The sequence below is a fragment of the Panicum virgatum genome, chromosome 9N (genome assembly GCF_016808335.1).
Source record: "Panicum virgatum strain AP13 chromosome 9N, P.virgatum_v5, whole genome shotgun sequence".
In the NCBI taxonomy this organism is placed as follows: Eukaryota; Viridiplantae; Streptophyta; class Magnoliopsida; order Poales; family Poaceae; genus Panicum; species Panicum virgatum.
Genome location: NC_053153.1, coordinates 19,049,349 through 19,077,084, shown reverse-complemented (window position 1 = coordinate 19,077,084; position 27,736 = coordinate 19,049,349). Strand labels below are relative to the sequence as shown.

The 27,736-nt window shown below is 47.2% G+C and overlaps 3 protein-coding genes and 1 pseudogene across 4 annotated transcripts; 1 reads left to right on the top strand and 3 right to left on the bottom strand.

Moving 5' to 3' along the window:
• Positions 1-99: 99 nt before the first annotated feature.
• Positions 100-6,912, bottom strand: LOC120688568 (protein DETOXIFICATION 40-like). The gene is made up of 7 exons (XM_039970924.1): positions 6,514-6,912; positions 2,770-3,401; positions 2,616-2,672; positions 2,265-2,503; positions 1,225-1,343; positions 1,055-1,141; positions 100-437 (listed from the first exon to the last, which is right to left on the bottom strand). Exons 1-7 carry the CDS (start codon positions 6,790-6,792, stop codon positions 354-356), a joined length of 1,497 nt encoding a protein of 498 aa, XP_039826858.1. The 5' UTR covers positions 6,793-6,912; the 3' UTR covers positions 100-353.
• A 6,282-nt stretch (positions 6,913-13,194) lies between these two features.
• On the top strand, positions 13,195-17,506 carry LOC120688566 (annotated as a pseudogene).
• A 2,120-nt stretch (positions 17,507-19,626) lies between these two features.
• LOC120688564 lies at positions 19,627-20,823 on the bottom strand. Of its 2 annotated transcripts, none has more exons than XM_039970922.1 (2): positions 20,333-20,823; positions 19,627-20,136 (listed from the first exon to the last, which is right to left on the bottom strand). In XM_039970922.1, exon 2 carries the CDS (start codon positions 20,082-20,084, stop codon positions 19,830-19,832), a length of 255 nt encoding a protein of 84 aa, XP_039826856.1. In that variant the 5' UTR covers positions 20,085-20,136; positions 20,333-20,823; the 3' UTR covers positions 19,627-19,829. The 2 variants fall into 2 exon arrangements, with proteins under 2 accessions (XP_039826856.1, XP_039826855.1); XM_039970921.1 differs by having other exon boundaries at positions 19,627-20,096; positions 20,333-20,769.
• A 1,625-nt stretch (positions 20,824-22,448) lies between these two features.
• Positions 22,449-27,433, bottom strand: LOC120688563 (potassium transporter 27-like). The gene is made up of 9 exons (XM_039970920.1): positions 26,880-27,433; positions 26,432-26,677; positions 26,243-26,293; positions 24,967-25,227; positions 24,791-24,843; positions 24,499-24,613; positions 24,152-24,406; positions 23,219-24,024; positions 22,449-23,095 (listed from the first exon to the last, which is right to left on the bottom strand). Exons 1-9 carry the CDS (start codon positions 27,307-27,309, stop codon positions 22,841-22,843), a joined length of 2,472 nt encoding a protein of 823 aa, XP_039826854.1. The 5' UTR covers positions 27,310-27,433; the 3' UTR covers positions 22,449-22,840.
• Between the last annotated feature and the right edge of the window lie 303 nt (positions 27,434-27,736).

Sequence of the window (27,736 nt, the reverse complement as noted above, 5' to 3'; positions counted from 1 at the left end):
CCACTCCAACCATACAAGACACCTCTGCGCGAAATGGGAGCAACAGAGGTTGGTTCTTTGTTGGCGCTAGATTGGATTATTTTGCTCGTTGAAATGCCATAAAGCGCGAACCAGCATCCGTGATACGAAAACCAAAATCAGAATAAGGTTTCTGTTTTCTAAAATCTTCCTTTTCATTTCACTAAAAATTTGCGACGTGCGAGTAACATTTATCAGTGCATGTAATTTCTCAGCGGCTTGGTACCACTGATACTGTAAGAAAAGAGAGAGAATCTAAGCACTCCGGAGAAAGGCTTGTACTTGCACGGTGATGGATGGATGTCGAAATAACCGATTGATCCTCACGGTTTCAGTTAATTGCCATTGCTGACCCCCGCAAGAAGGGGCTCCGTCTTCTCATCCTCCCATCTGTTCAGCCTTTTCTGAGCTTCTTCTACCTGAAAATTTACCCAAGCAGAAAGAACAGTAGCAGCAGTACAGTTAGCTGTCTGACAGGTGTAATATAGTAATATATAACATGTATTTATGTCTCGTAAGTCATGTACAATACTACAATACGAATAAATTGATGTTCTTCAACAATCACCACAAATCGACAACTTATCCAATCTGGTAAATTGCATCATCCACTGTTTTATGTTAGAGCCATGAGTGATCTGATGACGACCACCGATCCCTACACTGAAGCTACTTAAAGTTTTAAGTTCTAAACCTCCTGAAGCTGCACGATTAATTTATATAGGATATAAGACAAATAAGTTTTACTCTGTACCTATTGATCCTTCTAGGCCGTCCAAACATATTAATCGAACATAGATTGGTTAGGTAGAGTAGTACCCACTACATAATTTATTATAAAATACAGGCCTGAGTCCTTGTACCTACTGCAATATTTCTCCAACTACTAAATTTATGATTTTGCCACCGAGAAAGCTAGTTCAAATCTTGGGACCGAAGGTAGCTCATGTTTGTAATTGTGGATATATAATGGATAGTTTATACAAAATGAAAAAAAAAATACTATCTTTCTTCTGACAAATTCAGTAATGGCTACCTCTTTGTTCCAATCTGTTCTCAAGGTGACCCACAGCAAAATGGCCGTCTGCATGCAAGTTCCTCCAATCATACCACCCCAAATACCCTGCCAGGACACAAGTAACGTCTTTACAGTTGATAATCTTGAACGAGGTAAACAAAAAACAGTACGCCTGTGATTCCATTTACCTTTACGCCGAGCTTGAAGACGAACCCGAGAAGGGCGCCAAGGGGCACGCCAACAATGTAGTAACAGCCGATGTTCACGTAGGCCACGAACTGTTGCCATCCACATCCAACAGCGACACCTATATATGTGAATTATTGACTTGTTAGAGATGCTCAAATCGCCATCAATAGGCAATCAACATGTCGTCCATTTTTTTTCTTCTGATCATCGCGATGTTATTGGCTCTGCTCCACATTCATTACCAGTCAAAGATCAATTGAGAATGAAAGAGATGGGAAGCACTTGATCACAACTTTTTTTTCTTGAGAATTCATGGCCATTCAATTTAAAAATAGACATGATACCAAGTTTTCCTCAGTGCTTTCTGAGTCAGAATATATGCAAGTACTTGTATAACAAGTTCATTCCTTTTCCTGATGTATAGGTACTTTTTTCAACAAAGGTAGTAAAGCAGTGTTTTCGTGCTCTGCTTACTAAATATTGACTACACAAGGATTAAATTAAAACTAGGCGTATAGCCCGCGCATTTGCGCAGCTAGTATTGAAAATTCAAAAATTTACATGTCATTGTATTCTTACTTAAAGATTATACTATCTTTACCATATATCACACTGTTCATTATCGTAAATTATATCTTATTATTGGTTAAAACAATTCAAATATGATCTATCTATAATAACAATTTGATTTGTTGAGTTTTAATAATATTATGCATATAATTATTCTTATTTTTATTTTATTTTGATTGATTGTTCTTAGCTTTAGTTTTTATTAATAGTATATATTTTTTACTGATACATAGATAAATGGTATTTTATATTAAATTTTCATAATGATATTGGTGGGTGATTTTTAATTAGGCACAGGGTATTTTAGGCTAATTTTTATTGTAATGACAGTGGTGGGTAATTTTTATTTTCCTATTTTTCTATGATTAATGTGAGAATTTCTAGCATTTGAGAGCGAACGTGAAGGCTCTATTTGTTGGTCAAATAATAAAATGGTATATCCTCATGACATAATGTATCTGAAACTAACCTGACAGAACGGGTTGGATGCCATTGAGGATGAGCGTGACGGCAAGCAGCGGGCAGAGATCTGCCACTGCATTTGAGACCACCTCACCCTCCGTGAACAAGTAGCTGATGTAGTTGCGCAAGCAGAGGATCACAATGCTAATGATGATGCTGATTAGCGCAGAGAGCGCAGTCACGACCCACACGGAGAAATACGCAGACTTTGGGTTGCCGGCACCAAGCTCATTGCTCACCCTCACACTGGAAAATGGTTCAGATCGAGGTCAGGGTAAAACATCAGCAGTTAGCAGAATCTCCCATACTCAACTCACGCAACAATTTTCATCTGTTGTAGTTTTGTTGAGTTGCATACCTTGCAGCGGCATTGAATCCTACCGAGATCATAAACACCCACCCTGAAATCGTCATGCTGCATGCAGATGGCACGAACAAGTCGTCACAAAAGCTTGCTGATTTGGAAACAATGACAGGGAAGATGATGGATGAATGGCAATGGCGGTGCTCACCAAACAGAGAGCGCATCCAGGGCAAGCTCAGGGTTCGGGAGCAAGCCGGCGATGAGCACGAGGACCTGGAAGTACCAGGTCTCGAGGCAGAGCATGACGGCGGACGCGGCGGAGAGCTTGAGGAAGTCCCCGAGGCCCGAGAACGCCTGGCAGGTGAACCCCGTCCACGTGTGCCGGCACTTGGGGCTCGTCACGATGTAGGCGAACTGCGCGGCGACGATGACCCACCAGCTGAGGCTGAGCACCAGGGAGGCGCCCAGCAGCCCGAGGCCGGCCTTGTAGACGACGGCCCAGCTCAGGAGCACGTGCAGCGCGAGCGTGGCGGTGGAGATGTAGGCGCTCGGGAGCACGATGCTCTGCGCCTGCATGAACTTCTGGATGGGGAAGTTGATGGCGTAGGCGAAGATCTGCGGGACCAGGCCGTAGACGAAGACGGCGGCGGCGCGGGCGATCGCCGGCGACTGCCCCAGGAGCACCAGGAGCGGCTCGGAGAAGGCGTAGATCACGGCCAGGGGCACGCCGGTGGCGCACAGGAGCACGGCGGAGCGCTGCAGGTAGATGCCGAGCATCTCGTACTTCTGGGCGCCGTAGGCCTGGCCGCAGAGCGTTTCCACCGCGCTGCCCATGCCCAGCTGCAAGTACGAAACGTCAGGTTGTTACGACTGTCACTACTCAAAAAAATTAACAACTTTTGTTCATAATAAAATCTTTTGTCAAGTAGGGTAAGAAAAGGTCGGGGTTTATATATAGCTCGTGCTATTTGTGTAAGCCTTCGAGAGGGTAGTATTGTTTTGCTTCTTGAGTCAAAGCTTCCACCTGATCGATGCATGCTCCTTCTCGTTCAGATTTTGGGATCAGATTGCACAACACAATAACTTCCAGATGCTGCAAACGCCGGTCCAACCAAGGACACTGACTACAACTCCAGATGGTGCAAAAATCTCTCACAGTCCGGGTAAGTAGAGCCAAAAGAACATCACCAGCAGGTTATTATTATATATACAGCTTGGAATCTGGTGGCCACTGGCCACAAGGAAGTTTCAGTAGTAGATCAGTTGGTGGCCATCATTAGAAACGACATTTCCAACTATAGGGTGGCGCACCCTACTAATGATGTTGTACTTTAGTCTTTCTCCTCCTTTTTTAGCACTTTGTTTGCTGCAAACACTTTTCTTCCTCTCTAACTGCTCAAAAAAATTGGTTTGCTTTTTAGCACAAGATTAGTGCCTAATGTATCCCATGAGCTTTTTTTTATTCCGCAGGTTGTAAATAAACTTTTATTATCTTCTAAATACAATAATTCGCAGCCCTCCTACGTATATTCGAGAAAAAAAATCCAAACGGTCAACCAATCATAAGTGAAGTCATAGCTATCGATTATTCCGAAATGGAGGCAACACCTACTAACAAAAATGTATGATTGTTCCATCACGGTGGTTAGAGACAGTAGCCTAATTTGTTTCAGAAAAGAAAAAAAACATTCGGATCTTTGATTCTCTTGACCCTGGATCGCATAATGTCAGCCATGCATCATGCATGCAACAGAACAAGCTAATCATCTAGAGATTCTTGTTTCAATGTTCAAAATTCATCAGAACTAGGCGTACAGCCCGCGTATTTGCGCGGCTAGTATTGAAAATTCAAAAAATTCACATTACTTATATATTACACTATTTTTTACCACACATCAACATGTTCATTATTGTAAATTATATCTTATTGTTGGTTAAAACAATTCAAATATGATCTACCTATAATAACAATTTGATTTGTTGAGCTTATGCATATATTTATTCTTATTTTCATTTTATTTTGATTGATTGTTGTTAGCTTTAGTTTTTATTAATAGTATATGTTTGTAACTGATACCTAGCTAAATGATATTTTATATTTAATTTTTCATAATGACATTGGTGGGTGATTTTTAATTAGACACAGAGGTATTTTAGACTAATTTTTATCATAATGACAGTATTGGGTAATTTTATTTTTCTATTTTTCTCCGATTAATGTGGGAATTTCTAAGTTTTGAGAGCGAATGTGGAGACTCCGTTTATTGGCCAAATAATAAGATAATAGATGAGCCCCATGCTAAGCTCAAAAAGAATGGGCCCCATGCTGAGTGGACTTACTCGGTGGGACCCGTGCGCGTGAGCGCAACGCAATGGCGGTGTTTGGTTTCTACATTAAATTTTTCGCGCACGTTTTCCTAGAAGAGAATCTCGCATGCATGAAGTACTAAATGAAGTCTATTTGCAAAATCTTTTCAGGGATGGGTGTAACTTTTCGAGATGAATCTAATGACGGTAATTAATTGATTATTTACTACAATGATGCTACAGTACCCATACTCTAATCACGCGGTCAAAGACCTCAATAGATTCGTCACGAGATTTACACGGAGGGTTGTGGAGATGGTTTTGTAATTAGACTTTATTTAATACTCTAAATTAGTGGTCTAAAGACAAAAAAAATTCGCGAAAACTTTTACACCCCAAAGCCAATACTGCAATCATCTCTGTATGTATGCATCTTCTTATTCCACTCGGAGGGAGAAGAGCGAGCGTCGTGGCAAACGGAAACCTCGAGATGCCAACACTTGGTGCGCAGCGAGCGAGGCCCGCTGGAAACATCGACAACCTTCCGCTTCGCGATGGCGACCGCCCCCCCCCCTGTCCGTCGGTTTCTATCTATCCCGGCCTGCGCCGTCGCCGTCGTCACCACGCGACGCGAGCGCCGCCGGCCGGCACCACCACGTTCCCTTGCCGAGTCGAGCCCCGACGGGTTCCGGCGGGCGCTACGAGAAGGCCGCGGAGCCGGCCATTGGCTGGCCGAGGGCCTCCGCGCCGCGCGTCCAGCCCTGGCGTCACCAGCCTCGCGCTGTGTGCAGTAGGCAGTAGCAGAGCAGCCTGCTGCCAGAGCGACTGCGCCTGCAGCTTTGGACGTACTAGACCGCTGGATGGATCAAATTGGCGCCATCCGGCCGGCCTGGGGTTTTCCCGGCGGCAGCGCGAGGGGCGACGGCGACGTGCCCGCCCCAGCAACCGCAGGCGCTCCCCCCCGCCGGCCCGGTGAGCCGGCGGTGCTCTGCGTCTTTGCTTTGGCACGTCGCATCAGGTCATCGCCGGGCGGCCACGAGACTTGTTTACGTAAAGACCAGACTAAGCTCGAGCAGACTGGGACGACTAAGCATGTGCCCAAGTGCATTGCGGTCCGAAAGTCAGAGCCTTGGATTGGCCGTATCCGGCGTTCATCTGGAGCTCTGAACTGTGGAACTACCTAATAGCGAGAGCTCACAGAAGTCGTACTTCTTCTAGTAGTTCTTAAATCTTAGCGTGACGGCATGCAAACAGCAAGCGGTTAGTTAAGGAGGAAGGAATTCCCTGTTAATTGAGTAAGGGATGTGATGATGGAGGATGCAACAACTGGAACGTTCCTTTTTCCTACCACCAGTGGCGTCGAACATACTACAGCTCGATCGGCTCGGTTTTCTGAACCTGCGAAAAGAGTTGTTCAACGCGGCTGAAGCAAGGAGAAGGGATCCTCAGGTTCGTCAGAGCCGCCGGAATTCCTGCTGGTTGGTTGGCACCAGCCAGCCGAACTATCTGTTGGACGGGCACGCGCCGCAGAGGCAGCGGGGGACTGGGTGCATGCATGGAGCAGCTGGTTCCAGGCTGTGGGATGGGAGGAGGAGGAGGAGGAGGAGGGATGGATCGGACAGGACAAGGGTCGGCGCGCGCGTACCATGAGGCCGTAGGCGAAGATCTGGATGCCGGTGTTGCCGAGCGAGGCGGCGGCGAGCTCGAGGTTGCCGAGGTGGCCGGCGAAGATCTGCGTGGACATGGACATGAGGTAGTTGATCATGTACATGACCACCGCCGGCGCCGCCAGGCGCATCAGCAGGCGCAGCTCGATGGCGCCCGCTGCCCACGCGCGCCGCGCCCGCGGCGCCGACGCGTCCGCCAGGATGCTCTCCAGCCGGGCCCCGGACCCGCCGTGCGCGTCGTCGTCCCCGCCGGCCATGGACGGACGCTGCTGCTTGCTTGCCTGGGCGCCGCAGGCTGGGTAGGAAAAGGAAAGAAAGCCGCAGGGATCGGAGGAGGCGCGGGTAGGCGGGCAGCCGGCGAATTTATTGTCGCCTCGCCGCCACGGGCTTTGGAATGTTGGCAACCCCAACCAAATGGCAACCAGCACGGTGGCACACGACTGTCGATCGGTCACTCCTCGCCCGCGGTGACCTCAGGCCAACGTGCGTGCTGACAGCATGGTTTACTTTTTCGTTTTTTTTTCCGAATCCCGCCAACTGCCGGAAACGAAATTTCAACCGAAATTTCGCTAAATTTCGCTAATTCCGAACGGAAAGAGAATTCAAATTCAAAAAACGAAATTTCGATGAATTCCGACCGAAATTTCGGTGATTTCGACCGAAATTCGTTGATTTTCGACCGGAAAATGATGTCAGTTGTGATTTTCCTACTGTTTCCGAGGTCAAATGAAAAACTTTTGAATACCAACTTTGTTCATTTTTTCGAGATCTACAACTTTTGTTTCAGGAACTTTTTCATTTGAGCAATGGTTTGAAAGTTATTTAATTATTTTAAAAACTACCAATTAAAAGTCTTGTCATTTCATGTGACAACTTCCATTTTCTCTCTTAGGCCTCAACTAGACTTTTATTATTCTTATTATTGCGGATATGCCTATAAAAGTTCAGAGATATTGGTTGATCTAATTGAAAGTTGTTTTAAATCCAGGACAAACATGATTTGAATTGGTTATAAATTGTAAACCGTGGCTTAAATGAACTTTTGCCCAAAACCAATGTTATAGAGTTTTAAATGACGAACAACTTTCGTATTCAAAGTTTTTCGAGTTGTCACGACGCCGCGCCGAGCTGCTCTACTATCTGCGGGAAAAAATTTATTTGACTGACTAAATCTCCATGTTTTTGATCATGCATGACACCAATAAGCTCAGAAAAACACCTAGTTTTTTATCATATTTTTTCTCAATTTTTTACACCTAGTTTTTTCATTCAGTATGGAAATCTTCCTTATGGGTTCCGAATTCCGATCAAACACATGGGTGGTTCCTCTTGTTGTAGCCGATTCACCATCAGTGTTCCCACCTCTTCCAACTGAAGATGAAACTTGGGGTGGCAACGATGGTGGTCAAGGAAGAGACGGAAAGCATGACCATAGACCATGGGTGAAAGAATTTGGCATCCTTGCTGCAATGCCTTGCAAAACAGCTGAGGGGAGGCAAGTTAGAGACAGAAAGACTTTCACACTCCACAATTTATTTGTAGATGTTGCCGTCCTCAAAGTTGTTCCATCCATTCAGCAACTAATTTCCAACCATACAAGTTCACACCAAACAACAAATGGCACCACAGATCCACTCTTGCACACAGAGCAAGTTAGTGATATGAAAATAGCAATCACAAAGGACAAAGCAGACGCAAGTTCCAAGTTATATGTTAACTTGGATGGAAGTCAGGCTCCATGGATGTCTCTAATCCCAAGTTAGATGTTAACCGATGTAGGTATGCATATGAAATTGAATAGGTACCTCACCAACATTATGATAAACCAAAGTCTAGTTGAAGTCGAGGGGATAAAACAAATTTTTGCTCATGAAATGACGAGTCATTCAAACTACGGTTTCAAATGTTAATTTTAGCCTAGCAAATTATCTTAGATTTGACTGTGTTCTAGTCCTATTTGCTTAGAAAAACACCTAGTTTTTTATCATATTTTTTCCAATTTTTTACAATTTTTTTTGAATTTTCCAAATTCAAAACGAAAAATACCGAAATTTCTTTTCCCGGTAACTAGCGGAAACGAAAAATTTTCCGAAATTTTGACGAAATTTCGCCGAAATTGTTAACCCTGGCTGACAGCAGTCGCCGCCTCGCAGGCGATATGATGATCTGATCTTTTCAGTTTAAGGCCCTCTTTAGTTGAAACGCAATATTTTTTTGCGAAAGAATCTTACTAATTTAAAGTACTAAATGAAGTGTATTTACAAAACTTTTTGTACAGATGGGTTGTAAATCGCGAGACGAATCTAATGATGCTAATTAATCCATGATTAGCGGATGGTTACTATATCATCACTGCTGCAAATCATAGATTAAGTATGCTCATTAGATTCGTCTCGCGATTTACAACCCATCCATGCAAAAAATTTATAAATAGACTTCATTTAGTATTCCATACATGTGTCGAAATATTCGATGTGACGTTTTTTTTGCGTTTACGGGTTTTATGGGGTGAGAAACAGGGCCTAAAAATGAATCGCTCCCGATGTCAAGGGTCACCCTCACCCGCGTAGTGCCTGTACTACAATGGCAGAGAGCGAGGAGGGCAGATGCAAATTCTCTACTCCGGCGTCCACAATCTAGAAGAAAGGCTGGTACTGCGTGCGTGCGTTGTCGTGTCCGTGTCCGTGTCCAGTGTCAAGCTCAAAGCAAAATGGTATCCGTGTGCAGCCTGAGTTGGTGTCTCTTGAGTCAAACACGAGGATCATGCAGCGCATAAAATTCGCTGTATTCGGTTGGTTGTGGTTGATGATGGGTGCTGATTTGTTATGAAAGATCAGTCTGCTGATTGGCTAGTAGCTGGTGGTTGGTACTAATTTAGTACGAGAGAAACTACTGGCCGACAAATCAAACAACACAGCGAGTACATCCAGACGCACGCAGCCTAGAGCCCCACGAGTCGTAATTAGAAATAAAACTACTAGAATTAGAAGCTCGTCTTCTTTTACGGGCTGTTGGGCCACACGATTCTACGGGCTGTCCTCGTCGACCTGGGCCTTGAAATTCGTTATGATGCCGTGAAACATTTTGTGTCTTTATATATGCATCCAAAAACTTAAACAGTTGGTTCAATATTTTCTCCAGAAAAATTCAGCAGATTAGCACAGAATGTTCAAGTACATAATATTTTAAACATCACTTTTCAAATATATCTATTATCTCATTATTTGGCCAACAAACGGAGTCTCCACGTTTGCTCTCAAGGTCTAGAAATTCCCACATTAATCGGAGAAAAATAGAAAAATAAAATTACCCACCACTGCCCTTATGATAAAATTAGCCTAAAATATTCCTGTGCCTAATTAAAAATAACCCACCAATGTCATTATGAAAAATTAAATATAAAATGTCATTTAGCTATGTATCAGTTACAAATATATACTATTAATAAAAACTAAAGCTAACAACAATCAATCAAAATAAAACAAAAATAAAAAATAATTATATGCATAATATTATTAAAGCTCAACAAATTAAATTGTTATTATGGGTAGATCATATTTGAATTGTTTTAACCAACAATAAGATATAATTTACGATAATGAACAGGATGATGTATGGTAAAAATAGTATAATCTTTAAGTAAGAATACAATGACATGTAATTTTTTGAATTCTTAATATTAGCCGCGCAAATGCGCGGACTATACGTCTAGTCTAGTTAGTTAATAGAGACACGTGGTGTACTGGTAAGTAGCCAGTCGCCGCCTCGAGTCCTCGACCCGGCACAGGCGTTCGATTTTGACCTGTACCACTCAAAGCATGTTATCTCCGGTCTGAAATGGGACGCCAGGACCCCGGTGTACATTCGAGTGGGTGTCCATCGTAGATTTGTTTGAACGGGCCAAAACAGCAAGTGGCTCCTGGGCCCTCACGCCATTTCCGCGAGCCCATGCGAAATGGAGACCACCGAGGCCCGAGCTACAGAGGGTCCCAGTCTCACCTGTTGTAAAAAAAACAAAAAATCGCTCGTTCCTCTAAGACTGTCTTATTTCCCAACCATCTCTCCTCGCATAACAATCGGCCATTTATCCTCACATTGTATGATTGCTATTTCCTCTATTTGAATTATAGATCATTTTAATTTTCCAGATACATCATAAAACTATACATGAGTTCAACGTAACACTTAGAAATACTAAAATGATTTATAGTTTAAAACGAAGAGAGTACATGAGAAACTACTAATATTCGAAACCGCATCAATATCAAAAGCATGATAAGAGAAAGTAAGAATGGAGTTGAGGGGGCATAATAATATAATCTTCATCTTTTCTTTTTGTCTTTGGCAAAAGGCGTGATCAATCTCACCATAGCAAATGATGGACGACTAACTCGATCATGCATGCTTACATATGATCGTGCACACTGATCAGGACATGTATATATAAATATATATAATCCCACTGCTAACACTCCACAATTCAGCGATCAGATCAAACAGCCACCACCTTGCGGTTGGTGTTCCTGGCCGGCTCCACCACCTCGCTGCGCGCCGACCCGCAGGCGGACCCCATGCACCCCAGCAAGCCGCCGCTCTTCTTATTCCCCTGCCTGCCGGCGGCGGCGGCGGCCTTGCTGGCCGCGCCGTCCGCCGCGAGGCTGACCCGCTTCTTGCTCCCCGTCACCCCGCCCGCCGCCGCCTTGGCCGCGGACGCGCTCCGCCGCACCGGCGACGCCGCCCGGCTGCTGCCGCCGCCGCCCGCCGACCGCACGGCCGGGAACTGGTGCGCCCGGAGCTGGCCGTCCGAGAACACCATGCTGGCGGGCGACGACGAGCTGTAGCTCACCACGGCGCTGAACTCGAAGCTCGTGTCCGCCGAGGCCTCCGCCGCCGCCACCACCACCGGCGGCGGCGCGCCCTTCCAGCCGCGGCCGTAGCTCGGGCGCCGCGGGGCCAAGAGCTGCTGCTTCTCGGAGCCGACCGTCGGGAGGTCGACACGGCCGGCGTCCACGGCCATCATCAGGTCCTCCAGCGCCCGCGGCTTGCTCATGCTCGCCGCAGCTGCTCGACACACATACACAGCTAGCTAGTGGCACGAGTGCGAGGTCGCTCGTGCCGTGCTGCGACTGCGAGCTGACAGGTGCTTTTAAATACGGGGCGGCGCCCATGTGGATCCAAGGATGCGCGGGGTCTAGGCGGCAAGGGTGGTGATAACATCAACGAAGATCAGGTGGCCGGGAGCTCGGGATATCCGAAAGCGATGCGCTTGTCGAGTTCGCCGGCTGCCGAGGCGGTCGCCGTCGTCACGGAAGAAGGGCACAGGGGGGATCCCACCAGCTCGTCGTTTTCCATATCCACAAGCGCTAGGATGCGCCGCCGCCGTGGTTTCCGGCCGGGTTGTCGGGGGGGGGGGGGGGGGGGGGGGGAGTGGCGGTGGCGGCCGCCGGCCGGCCGGCCTATGCGCGCGGACGCCGGTTGACATCGAGAATTCTGAGCCCAATCACGTTCAGACGCCTGCTGCTAGCTAGCAATATCTTGTTTTGAGCGTAAGATGACTGGGTTACAATCGAAGCTTACACAGTCAACCAAGCCATGCTATGCTCTCAACTTAAGCCACCTCTCTGATTCTAAAAAAAATAAATCAGCCACATCTGTTTCTTTGGTACGTGCTTGTTCTATTTATTATCATTTTTGAAATGAAGAGGTTTTTCATAATATATATATTATCTTTGTTGAAATGTATAGTTTCCCGATGGCGACCCTCCTCCCATCGGCGCCCCCTACTCTGATCCTTTCCTCTGATGATCGGCCCCCCTGCTTCTTTGAAAAGACCACACCACTAAAGCGGCCCATGCAGAGCGATGTTGTGAGAGGGGTTAAGTCTAGTTGAATGCTTTCAAAACTTTCGGTTGCTACAGTTGAAATCTTCTGGACTTTTCATCTTGAGATGAAAATTTCAAAGGAAAAGTCCAATTTTCACACTCGAACTATTGCAAAAGTCTGATTTTTAACCTTCAACTACGAAACTAACATAGGCCATCCAACTATCAAAATCGGGCAAATTTGGCCCCTTGGGGTGGTTTTGAAGGTGGTTTTGCATTTTCTAAAAAAATAAATAAATCTAATTAAATTTAAAAAATCAAAACTAATTCACTTTAAATCAGAAAAATATGAAACTAGTACCAAAATTTTTCTAAAAATGTAACCTATTTATTATTGCTCCATTTGAATTTTAGTTATTAAAAATAATAGGTATAACTGCAAGTAGCCAAATATTATGAATATAAAAAAATTAGATCTGAATAGCTCACAAGTCATGTGACAATATATAGGTTTCATTTTTAGAAAACTTTTGATACCCATTTCATAATTTTTTTGACTTAAAATGAATTACTTATAAATTTTTTAGTGTAAAATTGAATATTTTTAATTCTCACAAAATGGAAAACCACCTTCAAAACCACCCCAGGAGCCAAATTTGCCCGGTTTTGACAGATGGATGGCCTATGTTGTCCGGTTTTATAGTTTAAGGTTGAAAATCAAATTTTTGCGATAGTTGGAGGGTGTAAATCGGGCTTTTCCCAAATTTCAACAAGGGAGGAAGAAGAGAGAAAATGAAAATTTAACACGAACCGATGAGCTGACGTTTTCAACTTGAATTGAAGATGTCCAAACTCTACTCCGGCGACCCTTTCGCCGCGCGAACGTGCACGCACGTCGTCCGGCCACCGGCGACTTTTTTTTTTCGAACAATCAGCTGCTTTCCTCCATTTCTTCAGCAAACAATTGCCTCCACCCATCTTCGATCACCCAAGCGCTCCCGCCAAACAACACACCTTGCAATCACCCAATGGCACCGCCGCAGCCCGCCGGGACGATGGTACCGTTGCCGTCCGCGGCGGGATGGTCGGCGTCCGGCTTCGTCGCCGCCGTGCTCGCCCGCCTCATCCGCAAGGGCCTCGAGCTGCTGCCCGAGCTCGACGAGGACGCCGCGGGCCACCTGCGCCGCCACGAGGGCCTCCTCCCGTCCGTGTGGCGCGTGCTGGACGCCGCCGACGCGGGCGCCGTGGACCTCGGCGGGCGCGCCGTGCAGGACCTGCTCGACGCCGCCTACGCCGCGGACGACGCCCTCGACGACGTCAAGTCCGTGGCGGGAGACGGCGCGGGCGCCGGGGAGGCGCGCCAGCCCGCCACCACTGCGGCGCGGAAGCCGCGCAGCCCGCTCAGGTTCCTGCTCTGCTTCAGCACGCCGAGAAATGCAGTTGCTGGCGGCGACGGCCATGGCCATGGCAAAAGCTCCAAGGCGAAGATCAGCGGTGTCGATCTGCACGGACTGCGAGAAGCACTCGAGACCATGGCGCAGGCGGCGTACAGGTGCGCGTCCGTGTACGAGCACGTCGTGCCGCCGAGGAACTACGCCACGATCGTGTCCGGGAAGACAGAGGATGCCGCAGGGGAAGCCGAGCAGGACGACATCTTCGGGAGAGAAGCCGAGGTGGAGCAGATCTTGCAGGAAGTCAGGTTCGGCGACGACCCGCACTACCGCCTCGGCATCGGCATCCTTCCTGTCACCGGCCATGCCGGTGCCGGCAAGACGGCGCTCGTGCGGTTCATCTTCCACCACGAGGTCGCCAGGGCCGATTTCACCGTGCGGATGTGGGTGCATGTCGCCTGCTCATTCCGGCTAAGGGACCAGCTCATGGATCAGATGATCCACGCCTTTGCCGGCCGGGATCGTGACGCCGATGACGCTAGGGAGCTTCTGCGCAGGGAGTTGAGAGGCAAGAGGTTCCTGCTTGTGCTTGATGGCATCACCGACGTCATCGAAAACCAGTGGGCAGATCTAATGGAGGTGCTGCGACCCGCGGCGAGGAGGAGCTTGATCATTGTGACAACTCAATCTGAGACTGTTGCGACAGCAGTCGGCACAATGCCGGTGTTAACCCTGGGCCCTCTAGGATCTGATGATTACTGGAAGATGTTCAAGCATTTTGCATTTGGCAGCACAGAGGATACCGAAGAATGCACTCTGTTGGGGGACGACTGGGACGACGTCGAGGAGGATGAGGAGGAGTTGTCAACGATAGAGCAAATTGCTTCAGAGCTAGCCAAGAAGATGGCCGGCCTGCCACTACCAGCGCTGGCGATCGGGCGGGCGCTGTACTTCCGGCGGGATGATGAGGATCACTGGAGAAATGTGCTGGAAGACGAGCTGTGGGAGAGCCAAGATGTCTGCGGGATCTCACCGGCATTGTGGCTGAGTTATCGCCACCTCGATCCCCGCCTCAAGCAGTGTTTTGCATATTGTGCCATGTTCTCAGATGACTGTGTTCAGAAAGGAAGAACTAGTAGAGATGTGGGTATCACAGGGACTGATATACTCTGATCGTTCAGATATGAGGCTGGAGGACGTCGGCGGTGAGTTCTTTGATGAACTGGTTCATAGATGCTTCTTGCAACCTATTGGAGGTAACAGATATGTCATCCACAATTCAATCCAAGAGCTTGCACGAGCAGTGGCAACAAGGCAATTCTTCATGATCACTGAAAGCTCAGGAGAAGTCCCACAGGAAGCTTGTCACCTGACGATCAGGACAAGTAACCTGTCCAAGCTGAAGAGTGATTTGGAGTTGCAGATTTCGCCTTCCCCTGATCATCGTTTCCTGTACCGAGTTCGCACAGTTCTGTTCCAAGCAGATTTCAGTGAATCAGATGATTTTCTGGATGTTTTGGCTCACATTTTCTCCATGGCCAAGAGCATGAGAGTCCTTGGCCTGTCACGCGGAAACATAACATATCTGCCTCCAGAGATTGGCCAAGTCAGACACCTCCGCTATCTCAATTTATCACGAAACAAAATAATTGACCTTCCAGAGACACTATGCCAGCTTTACCACCTCCAAGTCCTGGATGTCAGCAGCAATTCTCCTTCTTTGCATACTCCCAATGGCATTACAAGTTTGATTCAACTGAGGCATTTGTATGCAAGTGAGGGGTTCATTTCAAGCATAGGTGACATAAAGAGTCTGTCAAATTTGCAACAATTGGATGTATTCAGTGTTGGTGGTAGCATGCCCAAAGACACCTTGCGACAAATGACTCAATTGCGAGGCAAACTTCCCATCAGGGATCTCCGTCAGGTTGATGTTACTGAGGTCAGCAAGGGCATGCTGAAGGGAATGCAGTACCTGAATGTGCTACAGTTGTCATGGAGTAGCTGTGATGGCCAAACCAAAGATATTTCAAAGGACGAAGAGTTACTTGAGTGCTTGCAACCACATGACAACCTAAGGAATCTGGAAATTATGGGCTATGGAGGTGTCAAATTCCCATCTTGGATGATGAAGAGCTCTGGGTCCCTGTCGAACGTGACATCGTTGTACTTAATAGACTGCATGAACTGTAAGACCCTGCCTCCCCTGCATGTGCTGCCAAGCCTTGAGGTTCCGGAGATCAGAAGGATGCCTTCTATCACCAAAGTGAGTGCTATTCCTCAACGGTCAGACCAAGAATTGTTTCCGAAGCTCAAGAGGCTCATCTTTGAGGGCATGCTGCATTGCGCAGAATGGTTGACAGGGAACTCAAAATCAAGAATTATAGCATTTCCATGTCTTTGTGAGCTCGAGATAAGAAACTGCCCAAGGCTGACAACCTTTCCCGATCTTCCCCTTTCACTGACTGTTATGATCATTGAGAATGTTGGTCTCGAGACGCTACCAAGGATTATTGACAAGCAACCATCAACAGAAGAAACCTTGGAGGCAACATCAAAAAATGGAAGGTGGACATCACGGCTCACCATATTACGAGTTCATCAGTGTCATGGTCTGAGGTCTCTAGCAACCAGCCTGCTTCAGCAGCAGCACCTCCTGAAGTCCCTGGAGATTTTTTCAATCAAGAACTGTGACAGTGTCATCTGCGACATCCCAGATGGGTTCAAAGATCTTACTGCATTGAGGGACATCTACCTGTATGACTGTCCCAAGATGCTTGTCGACAAGTTCCACACATCTGTGCGAACAATGGAGATCAGTGAATGCTTCGTTGCGCAGGGTGGATGGGTGGATGAGGATCCGATCCTCTTCTCGGTTTGGAACCTGAAAATAACAGGGTGCACCCATGTAAGAAGTGATCAGGAGAGGAAGATAGAGCCGTTGGACTGGTTGGGCTCCCTGCTCAATGTGTACAACCTTCACATGGAGAACACAGCACTCCTCAGATTGAGCATGTTCGACCAGCTTCCTTCTCTTGAGATCCTAGAGATTGACGGATGTGACAAATTCTTTGCTGATTTATCTGACTTTGCATGGCTTGAGAAGCTGCAGGTTCTCAGCATTAGAAACTGCAGGGAAATGTGCGGGCTTCCAGACAACCTATGCACCCTTCCTGTTTTGGAAGAGCTGTGTGTAGAGAACTGTCCGGCTATTGAGGCATTGCCAGAGAATGGCCTGCCACCATCTCTAGAAAGACTTTCAATCTGCAATTGTGGTTCTCAGCTGATTGAGCGGTGTCTTGATGATGAACTTGACAAGCCAAAGATTGTAATGGTCGGTGTAGTTTACATTGATGGACAATGTATCCGACCAAAATGAGTTACGTAATTTTTCTTTCAGATCATACATAGGCTGTCCATTGCTTCAAACCTGGGATTTGTCATAAGTCTTTACATCATACACGGAGAATGATTCCTGCAGTGCCCATGCCAGTGATGAAAATGATACTATATGATATGCTTTTGCTTTATCTGAACATTAGTTCCTGCACTACTCTTTGATGTAAAAAAATAGTAGAAATACTGCAGGCTTACTGGGCTCAAAACAGAGTTTTGCAGAGTAAGACTTGTACATAAATTGTTACTGTTCTGAAGAATATCCTAAAAATATTGCCAAAAGCAGTAGGTTGGTGCCCATCTTCGATAGTGGTTGATGTTGGTGTAAATACATAGTCATAATTCAGGAAAGCTACCAGACATATTATTAAATACTCCCTCCGTCCCGTCCTGAATGCAAATTTTGAATTTCAAAGTTCGTGATCAAAACTAACACGAACTTTGAATCTTTGATTTTAACTCTGTAGGAATTCGACGCATCCCACATCTTATTACTACGGAGAACACAGACCTCGGAACTGGCATTACTGACCTCATTGTTGCATTCAGAAAAGAAGCAAAATCAAATCATTTATGGATCTTTCCGGACAGGGAAAATTGGGATCCAAACCGTCGGCTTAATTCCAATCATAGGCCCTTGCCAACATCTGAGGCTGGACAAAAGGGTAATCGCTATATCACTGAGATTGGGATTGAAGGGGAAAAGGAAAAATGAAGACCGTACTTGCTGCTTATATGGCTGACGGATGACGCGAACTCTGCGCCCAGCAACCTAGGATGGCTGCGCCGCCTTGGAAACGACCGGGCTTGAGTAGCCGCCGGCGGCAACCGAGTGGCGAGCTCGCCGCCGGTCCTGTTCCGGAGCCCGGCGAGCCCGTCGCTGGCCGCCGGCCGCCGCTTTGCTTCTGTTGTGTTGTGTGGGTGACTCGCGGTTGGGAATCTGAGTGGGCCGTTGTATTATGGGCCTTCAACTCCGTTCGGCCACTCTTCTTCATTGGACCGTTACTACACGATCAACTCAGGCCCACTAGGTCAAGTGAAGGTCCTTATTTGAATTGGGCCCGCAGGGTGGACCTAATGAATTTCCGATACATACTTATCCCACTTATGCCGCTCTTCTTAGTTTTGAAACCAATATCTTAAAACGTATCTAATTTTGAATCTGATATTTGAAAAAAAAACCCCGCATGATTTTGAATTTAATATTAGAGGGAAATTTTTCATGTATCCAAAATTCGCTCCAAATCATGTCTGCTTGCAGTTGTACTCTGTTCTCTTTTACGTGGAGCAAGCCAGCATGGGCCGTAATTTTTGCTTTCTAATCCTTTTCGCAAATTTTTTTCACATATAGGCTCTTTTTTGTAACGAATGGTAGAAATGGACCCTGTGGTTGGCGCCATAGTCTACGGCGCCGAGGTGTCACGCCCGCATGCCGAGCCGTGCCGAGCTGGCGCTGACGTGGCCTAGGGTCGGCGCCGTAGATCTCAGTGCCGAACTCGGCGCCAAGATCTACGGCGCCGAGCTCCTGCCACTCTCTGTTTTCTCGCGCCACGAGCTCCTGTCACAATTTGCAGAGATGCAAGAACGGGCGAGTCAATGACAAGGAACAAGCTAGCGATAACGTCATGACAATCTGTGGAGAGGAGTTATGGAGCCCATTGGATATCACTTGCTTTCCATTTGATAAAAAATTGTAGCTTTCTTTTTCCTATTAGAACAGAAAGGTCCTGCAGTGTGATTATTTGTGTCTGTATGTGTCTTTTGATTGATGATTTAAATCCATTGACCAAGTTTCTGTAAACTGTAAGAATGACATGCAAATATACTGACATTTCAAGTGTGTTTTCTCACTTATTTTGGATGCCATACCTACCTGATGATTAATACTAAGTTGATCTTGCAATAGTATAGAAGAAAAACTGGTATCCTAGTTTCTGTAGCGAGGCTCCACCCGAGCTTGCGGCCAGAGTTGTTTGAGCGAATCAATAATCAATCGAGCAGATCATGACACCAAGCACGTGGCGGAGCAGATGGCCGAGCACCATCATTTATGGATTTATGGAGGCACGTCACGAAGCAGGTCCTGACACCAACCACATCAGGCGCGAGAGGCAGGTGGCCGTGTGTGGCCGGCGAGCGGCGCCAGAAAGCAGAGGCGTTATGGCAGGAGCTCGGTGCCGTAAATCTTGGCGCCGAGCTCTCGGGACCTCGGCACTGAGATATGTGGCGCCGACCTTGAGCCACGTCAGCGCCAGCTCGGCACGGCTCGGAATACGGGCGTGGCACCTTGGCGCCACATACAACGGCGCCGAGACGTGTTAGCTCGGCGCCGTAGACTACGGCACCGATTCCCAGAGTCTATTTCTACAATTCGTTACAAAAAAGATTTATATGTGAAAAACTTTTGCAAAAAAAGGTTAGAAAGCAAAAAAATGCGGCCAGCATGGGCAAGGCTTCTACTGTAATCTCTATTTTTGAGAGGTAGCATGAACTTGTGCAAAATCATCTGGACTAAAACCACACGCAAAATCATAAGAATGGCCATCGTCTTACAAGTTAGAAAGCAGCCAATTGCAATCCAAAAGTCTACATCCAAATCCAATACAAGAGGAAAGGAGTTAAAATCCCATTGCTGATTGCTCAGTGCAACTGCAAACGGATGAACACATCCTCGCGCATGGCGGCTCACTTGGACGACGCCCTCTTCTGGTACTGCTCCTTCACCCACTTGATGCCGCTGCTCGTCCCGGACTTGACCTTGTGCGCCCCCACCAGCGCCGCCGCCTTGGCCTTGACGAGCCCACCCGACGCCGCCGCCTTCACGTTGCCGGCGACCGTCTTCTTGTCACCGCCCGCCTTGCCGTTGCCGGCGCTGGCCCCGTCGTCGTCGCCGGAGCCCCACTGGTCCGCCCACGTCGGCGCGTCGTCCTTGGAACCCATGGATTGGAGGAGCTGCGCCCAGAACAAAGCGAGGAGACTCTGCTTACGGAATCTATCACAACGGAAGTTACTGACTGACCTCAACGGAAACAGAAAAAAAAAACAGCTTGTGGAATCGAAAGATGTGCACTTTTTTTTTTCGAACAAATGAAAGATGTGAACTTATTAGAGACGCAATTACATACGCAAAGCCGAGAAATCTGACAATTCTTTTCTGAAAAAAATGATATATGCCAATTTGAAGATACCTTTTCCTTGAGTAGACGATTTTCGCGGTCTCTTGCTCCAAGGATAAGCAAGCAGCAAGCACGGCTGAGAGCTTAGCTTGCCCTCTCTCAGCTTCTGCCTGCCTGCCTGCTCGTGTCTTGCAGGCTTGTCTTTTTATACACTATACACAGGTCGTTGCAGGAGCAGAAAGTTTTGGCTTTGCTTCGCCAGCAGGACTGCAGGAGGTGGCAAAGATGCCCATCATGCTTTGATTTCCTTTCGGGGCAGAATATTTACTCCGCGTTGTGCTTTTCTACCCCTGGTATGAACAGAAAGAATAGAACAAATTCATTGGATCCTCTGTGCTCGTGAGCTGTCGGCCTGGCCCGAGCCGTTTCTGCCCTATCGTTGCAGGCCCAACTGTCGCGCCCCCTGCTGGTTCCAGTGCTGAAGCCAGGCCGGGGATGCCGGGTGGGGACACGCGTTTACCCCAACGGTAAAGGGCAAAGCAGAGGAGAAGCTAGAGAAACATCCAGGGTTCTTCAAGTCACAATGGAGGGAGAAACGATTTACTAGCATCGGTGTCACGATCGTTTCGCTACTTCTTGGGGATGCTTGAGGGCTTCAGCCAAAAGAGGTCAGTGTGTTTGCGCTCCACACAATAGCGAATCTTATCTTAGAGAGTGGATATTTTTCTTCGGGCTTTTGGTTGAGAGTAGAGTTATGACGGATTTGGGAGACGGTTTGTCTGATTAACTGAGGGTATGTTTGCTTTAGCTTTTGCTGGCTTATGACGTTCAGAAGCAAAAACAAACAACACTACTGTTGATCTTACTTTTGAAAAGTCGGAAAGCTATCCTAAGAGGAAATGAACTAAAAACTGAAAAGTTAGTTGAGAAGTTTTTTTAAAGGGAAAAGTCCTATTTTCAACTCTGAACTTTCAGGGTCGTCCAATTTTCAACCCGGAACTTCTAAACCAGACATCCTGCACCCTCGAACTAACGAAACCGTGCAAATTACCCCCCCAAAACCGAATCCACCCCGGTTTTCAGCCACATCACCAGTCCACATGGCGCTAGTGGCCACATAAGCTTTTCTCCTTTTACCCTCTCCTCTCTCTTTCTCTCACAGACAGGTGGGCCATCCACCTCTCCTCTCTTTTCTCACTGCGGCTGTCTTCCTCCTCCGCCATCCCGCTCCGCCTCACCTTACCCCCCTTCTTGGCTTGCTCGCTCCTCCCGGCCCCACCCTCCTCCGCCGCTGCGCGTAGGCTCCTTCGCTCGCTCCATTGCCCCTGCTGCCTCCTCGGCCTCTGGCGCCGCCTCCTGTCCTCTAGCTCCACATCCCCCCCAACCCCACCCGCCCGCCCACCCCGTCCCTTGCCGCTTTCGACTAGCCCCCATGCGCGCCGCGCTGGTGGCCTCCCTCCTCGCCCCCTCCGCGCGCGGCGAGGTCGCCAGGTCGACGCCGTGGCTGCCGGTGCCGCCGGCTCGCGCTAGACACGGAAGACGACGCGGAGGGACAGGGCACGAGACATAGACATCGCAAGCAGGCGGTGGAGTGTCCGTGCCACATCGGTGGGGGAGCTGGCCACGACGAGGAGGTCCGCGGCGGCGGGGGTCAGCGAGAGGGAGAGCAGGAGCGGGGGCGGAGGTGGAACAGGCACGGGAAGTGGCGGAGGAAGTGGAGCGGGCCGCGGCGGTGCAGGCGCAGGCGGTGGAGGAAGATGGAGAAGAGGGCAGGAGGCGGCGCGAGTCTGCGGTAGGCGCAGGCGGCGGTGGGTGATGGTGGAGGAGGAAGACAGAGCAGGCGACAACAACAAGAAGAGAGAGGAGAGGTGGTGGCCCACCTGTCTGTGAGAAAGAGAGAGGAGATGGTAAAAGGAGAAAGCTGATCTGGCCACTAGCGCCACGTGGACGGGTGACGTGGCTGAAAACCGGGGTGGATTCTGTTTAGGGGGGTAATTTGCACGGTTTCGTTAGTTCGAGGGTGCAGGATGTCTGATTTAGGAGTTTCGGGTTGAAAATCAGACGATCGTGAAAGTTCAGGGTTGAAAATAGGACTTTTTCCTTTTTTAAATGAAAGTTGACAAGTGTTTTTTTAGCTTTTTGGGTGCTCAGAAGCTCATATTTTATTACAAAAGCTAGAAGCCAAAAGTTGGAAAAAAACTTGGTTTTCAGCAAGTCCCTGCAAATTTACAATATATTTCAAGGGAAGAAAGTATGTACAACCAAGAACAAAAATAAAAGAAGGTAAAGTCAAAGAAAACCAAAGGGCAGCTTCTGGCTATTTCCTGGAAAATAATTTCTCTGTTTGCTCTGTGGATAACCAACGTAAATTCATGCAAAAGTTTCCATCTCGCTGTTGTGATTGTTGCAGATTGCTGATTCAAGGTTAAATCATCTGCTGAACTCCAAAATATGTATTGCATCCCTTTAAGATAATGATTTCCATGAAGAAGGAAACACATTTGATAGTGTCTTTCTTGGCATCAAATAAAGTTGTGTGCTGTTATGAGCAATCAATATCCTATTCTTCATCGACATTTCTTAGATTTCATATGAGATTCCGACCTTTAGGACCTGACGACGGGGGATCGACATCATCTTCTCACCATTTCTCGAGTTCTTTCTAAGAAATGAGTATATGTAGTTGACAACGATCTTCTTAAGGAGCGAGGAGTGGGGTCTTGCTACCACCTCACTCTCTCCAAATATGTACACCACACCCTTGTTCATCTCTTCAAGAATAGCCTGTTGCTCCTGTTGAATCTTCATCATCTCTACTACGTTCATCTTCTCTCCCTGACACAAAATTAAACAAGTATATATGAGTGCTACCATAATTATTTAAGCACAAAATATAATAAATGGATACCAATAAAATGAATTCATTTTTAGATAATAGTCGTGCTATAGACTAGTCACCTGGAATTGTGTAAAATGCTTGCTCTTTCCACTAGCTTGTCTCGTGTGCTCTGAGAATGACTCAGCCGGTGTGAGCATTTCCTCAGCATATACTGCCTTTACTGAGGGTTTTTCATGGGTGCCAAAGCTCTCAGCACGACAGCTACGGTAGCTGGATGACTGTATCAACGTTGGCTCAGAACCCACACCATAGAGGTTGACATCCCGAATGTAGTACTGGAGATACTCTACAAGTTTATCAACAAAATCCTTGGCCTCCTCGAAGGGGTCTCGGTACCCGTATCGTGCCACGCATTGGAATACCTTATAATCTTCTCTATCTACCTGTCTAAAGAGGAAGCGCTCTGACATGTCAACCGATGGAATTGGCAAGTGCTTCATGGAGACGAAAATGAGCACTGAATGGATGGAAGGGATCTTCTCAATCAGGTGAGGGAACACCGGTGGTATGCCCTGAACCAACTCATTGTAGAAGAGGCCTATCCCAGGGACTCTCTGAATGTCACGGCGCCCAAGGAGTTCCTTCACTTTGTCTCGAGGCACAGAGTGCTCGAGCTCAAAATTGTATTTCTTCACATGGACATAATGCCATACAATCATCACTGCCATCAGGACCGCTGACATTGCCACAGGCACATATGCGCCGTGCGCAAATCGATACAGGATAGCAGATAGGTAGATTAACTCCGATGATATGAAAACGATGAAGAACACTGCAATCCACCATATGCTGATCTTCCATATTAGGAGCATCACTATCGTCAACAGGAGTGTTGTGATGATCATCACAAGAACAACGCATATACCTGCATGGACCCAAGGGAGAGACATCATCACATTTCTGTAGCAAGATTTAAACATATGGACATAATTGATCTTAATTATTCAAACAGAAAGATGCAACTACTTGATGAGAAATTCTTAGGATCTTACCATGAGCTTCCCCAATGACGACGGTTGTCTTGAAGCCGATTGTGACAAGGCAAGCACCCAAGCAGAGTAAGTAGTTTACTTCAGGGATGTATAACTGGCCTGAGTATTGCCTTGAGGTGTGCAGTATCTTAACTCTCGGAAAGCAACTGAGTGTTTGGGAATGGGAAATGGTTGCGAAGGCACAGGATATCATGGCTTGGCTTCCAATGATCGACGCCGCTATCGCGAGGATGAATGTGGGCCAGAATAACGAGACTGCATCCAAGTGGATATATAAAAACCTCGATAAAGAATTCAACTTTATACATATATGTACAAGTGAGATATCACGTGGATTTTACACATACCTGGAGTTGACCTATAGAAAGTGTTAGCTACATTCTCTGGGTGTACTCTCAAATATGCTGCTTGCCCAATATAAGCAAGTAACACTGATGGGACTAAACCGAAGCCAAAGCTTAGCTGAAGTAGAGGAAAGACCCGATTAAAAAAAAAGTAGAGGAAATAAAGTGTTACTCTGATATATACTTTTAATTGTAAGAGTCTAAGAGATGAGTTTATTATATTTAGTCTAATTTATATGCTTCTCACATAAGATATTTGATTCTTACTAATGCCAAAGCATTTACGTACATATACCTGAATTGATCTGATGCTGAAGTATCCTAGATCAGCAAAAAGGGCTTCTGTGCCTGCGAGATTTGCGCAATATTATCTCAGTATGTGTATATCCTTCTGTGCATAGTCTTAATTGATTTGAACGTAGTAACCACTATTGTTCCGAAGGACAGTACTTGTTGACACACAACGTATACCTGTGAAGCAAAGGAGTATGCCACCAAGGGAGACCCATCCTTTCTTCTTGTTCCTTCTGAAGTAATCGATGATGTATTTCAGGTTGAAGGCCCTGAGTGCACCGGTATCATACTTTATCAGGTTGTAGACCCCAACTCCCCCAATGAGGAGAAGCCAAAGTAGGATGACCGGGGCGAACAGGTAACCGACTTTGTCAGTGCCGAACCTCTGGATCGCGAACAACACCACCAAAATTCCCACAGTGATCCAAACTATCTCATCTGTGGAGAATGTCATAGGTCAGTGTCATGAATGCACATCAACTTCATATGCCCTAGGAAATCACTCATTCCATATTTTCTTCTAAGTGGATTTTCATGATTTATGGTACATGAAAATGTCGACCGAGTGTTTCTAGAGGGTCACAAGTCCTCTGAAAGTGCCAAGATATATAAAAAAGAATGTCCTTGTCCATCATCGTCTCTATCAAATGTTTTTGGAGAAAAAAATGTTTGTGAAGATAATCCACAGAGGCCGACCGACCTATTTCCATGATACGATTAGGACGAGTGGTGCTAGAGCGAATAGCGTGTGCAAAGGTTGTTCTACTCAGTGAGGTGTGTACATTCACACCGGTTATGTGCTAGAGCGAATTGCTGGTTGTGTGCAGTTCAAACGGGCACTGAATCTTGTTCATCTCATTGGGCTAGCTAGATGACAACAACGATACAGGCGCCAACAACCACATAGAAACTTCTTAGTAGGCTGGACCACACAAGTAACTGCTAACGGCGACAGTACACTCTAAGTCTTCGATCAGTTGCCTAGATGGTCGGCGGATTTGAAAATCGATAGCAAAGGCATGGAGAGTCATGTTCTAGGTTTGTATATTTTCCTTCTATAGAGTCATCCATTACCCTTAAATATGGACATTTTCCTTGGTGATAGATTATATCCAATCAATGAATACATTTTTGTGCATTTATTAAAATTGTCTCGATCGATCAAACTATTTTTTCTTCAAACGTAGACAAGAAAAAATGGATGGTAAAGGTGTAACGACCTCGTAGATTGGCTGGACCATTAATTGCTAACAATGACAGCCTCGCTCCAATTTTTCAGTTTGTTCGTTGGTGGAGATGTCATACTAGCTCATAAACAGTAAGCGTGTGGAAACAAGATTTTTGAGATTTCTAGTGTGACAATATTCTGTCCCTACTTCGACTTCGATCCAAGGATTTGTCAGATAAAGTGAATCTAGTAGCATGACTTTTGAGTTCTTTTTTGTTCTCATACCTGTTGTAAGATAAGGTGCCTTCTCTTTTAGACCGCCAACCGCAGAGAGAACTGACACGTTTTCAGGAAAAGAAAGAAAAACTATGTTAGGCTATGCAAAGTAGACTTAAGAAGTTAAGAATGCTTCCTTTGAATTCACTCAAGACAACGGCAAACGATAATAATGTACTGAAGATGATTTTACCGTACCTGAAATTGCAGGAGTTAGAATGGCGTCGCTGATAACCATGGCGGTGGCGAGCATGGTGAGCAGGAAGAGCGAGATCTTTACGGCCTTGTTGGTCTCGAGCAGCTCCTTCATCCACTGCGCTCTCCTCAGCGTCGCGGGCGGCTTGCCGCGGTTGTAGGAGACGAGCTCGTCCTCAGCCTGCTGGTTTGGGATGAGGCTGACCTTCGCGTGGCGCGAAATCAGAGTGTAGAGGGCGAACGTCCCTCCTGAAGAAATGAAGGAATCGATTCAATTTCTTGGGGTTACTGTTTGCCTGTTCTTACTAGCTACTGTTCCTGTTACTATTTATTATCTGTTGAGTTTTTACTACTTTTGTTTTGTGTGTGTGTGTGTGTTTGTGTGTGTAGGAGGAAATGATGAAAATCTTATATAAAGCATGCATGCGAAGGTTAGTTACACGGTACTGACCATCGCCGTCGTCGTTGGCTCGGAGGGCGATGTAGACGTACTTGATGACGGTGAAGAGGAGGAAGCTGTAGATGATGAGGGAGAGCGCGCCGAGCAGGTCGTCCGGGTGGCCGACGCCGTCGCGGAACGTGCTCGAGTAGACGAACAGCGGCGACGTGCCAATGTCGCCGTACAGGATGCCCACGCACTGGAACGCCAGCCGCGCCGTCCGAGCCCAGCCATCCTGCCCGTGCTGGCTCGCGCCGGCGGCTCTGGTCGCGGCCGCGTACAGCGAGTCCTGCCGCCGCATCTCCGGCGGCGCGTCGTCGACCTCGCTCTGCTCGAGGTCGCCGATGACGATCTCTAATTCCTTGCTTCCGCCGTCATGATCAGCAGCTGCTGCTGCTTGGGCCATACCTGATGCTGAATCTGCGTCGCTATGGAATCGCATGGAGGAGCTGTCCGAGCTAGTGCAGCACTGGTTGGTTGCAGCACTTGCTGTCCGATCGGAGCTCTAGAACGAGCTCAACAGCCAGGGCTCCCTTTTATAGGCTCTCTGTCCCGGCCCCTCCACGAGCCTGCCTGCTGCATCTTTGACAAATTAAACTCGTCGATCGGAACTAGTGAACCTTAGTTTTCCCAATAATCGTCACAGAATACCTCATCGACGACGACAAGGCTGTCTCGATCGTCGGTCAGCTCGCCGGCCGGCAGCCCATGGATCGTCGCTCGACTGACTCGACCTACGGCATTTATCGCCTGCTGAATCTCTGACGAGGCGTTGGGATTCAGCCAAGCGTTTCGTTTCTTTTGTGTACGGCAGTCCAAGCTTGCAGTGTCGCGGCAGGCGCGTTCACGTCGCCTGTCCGCGCGCGCTG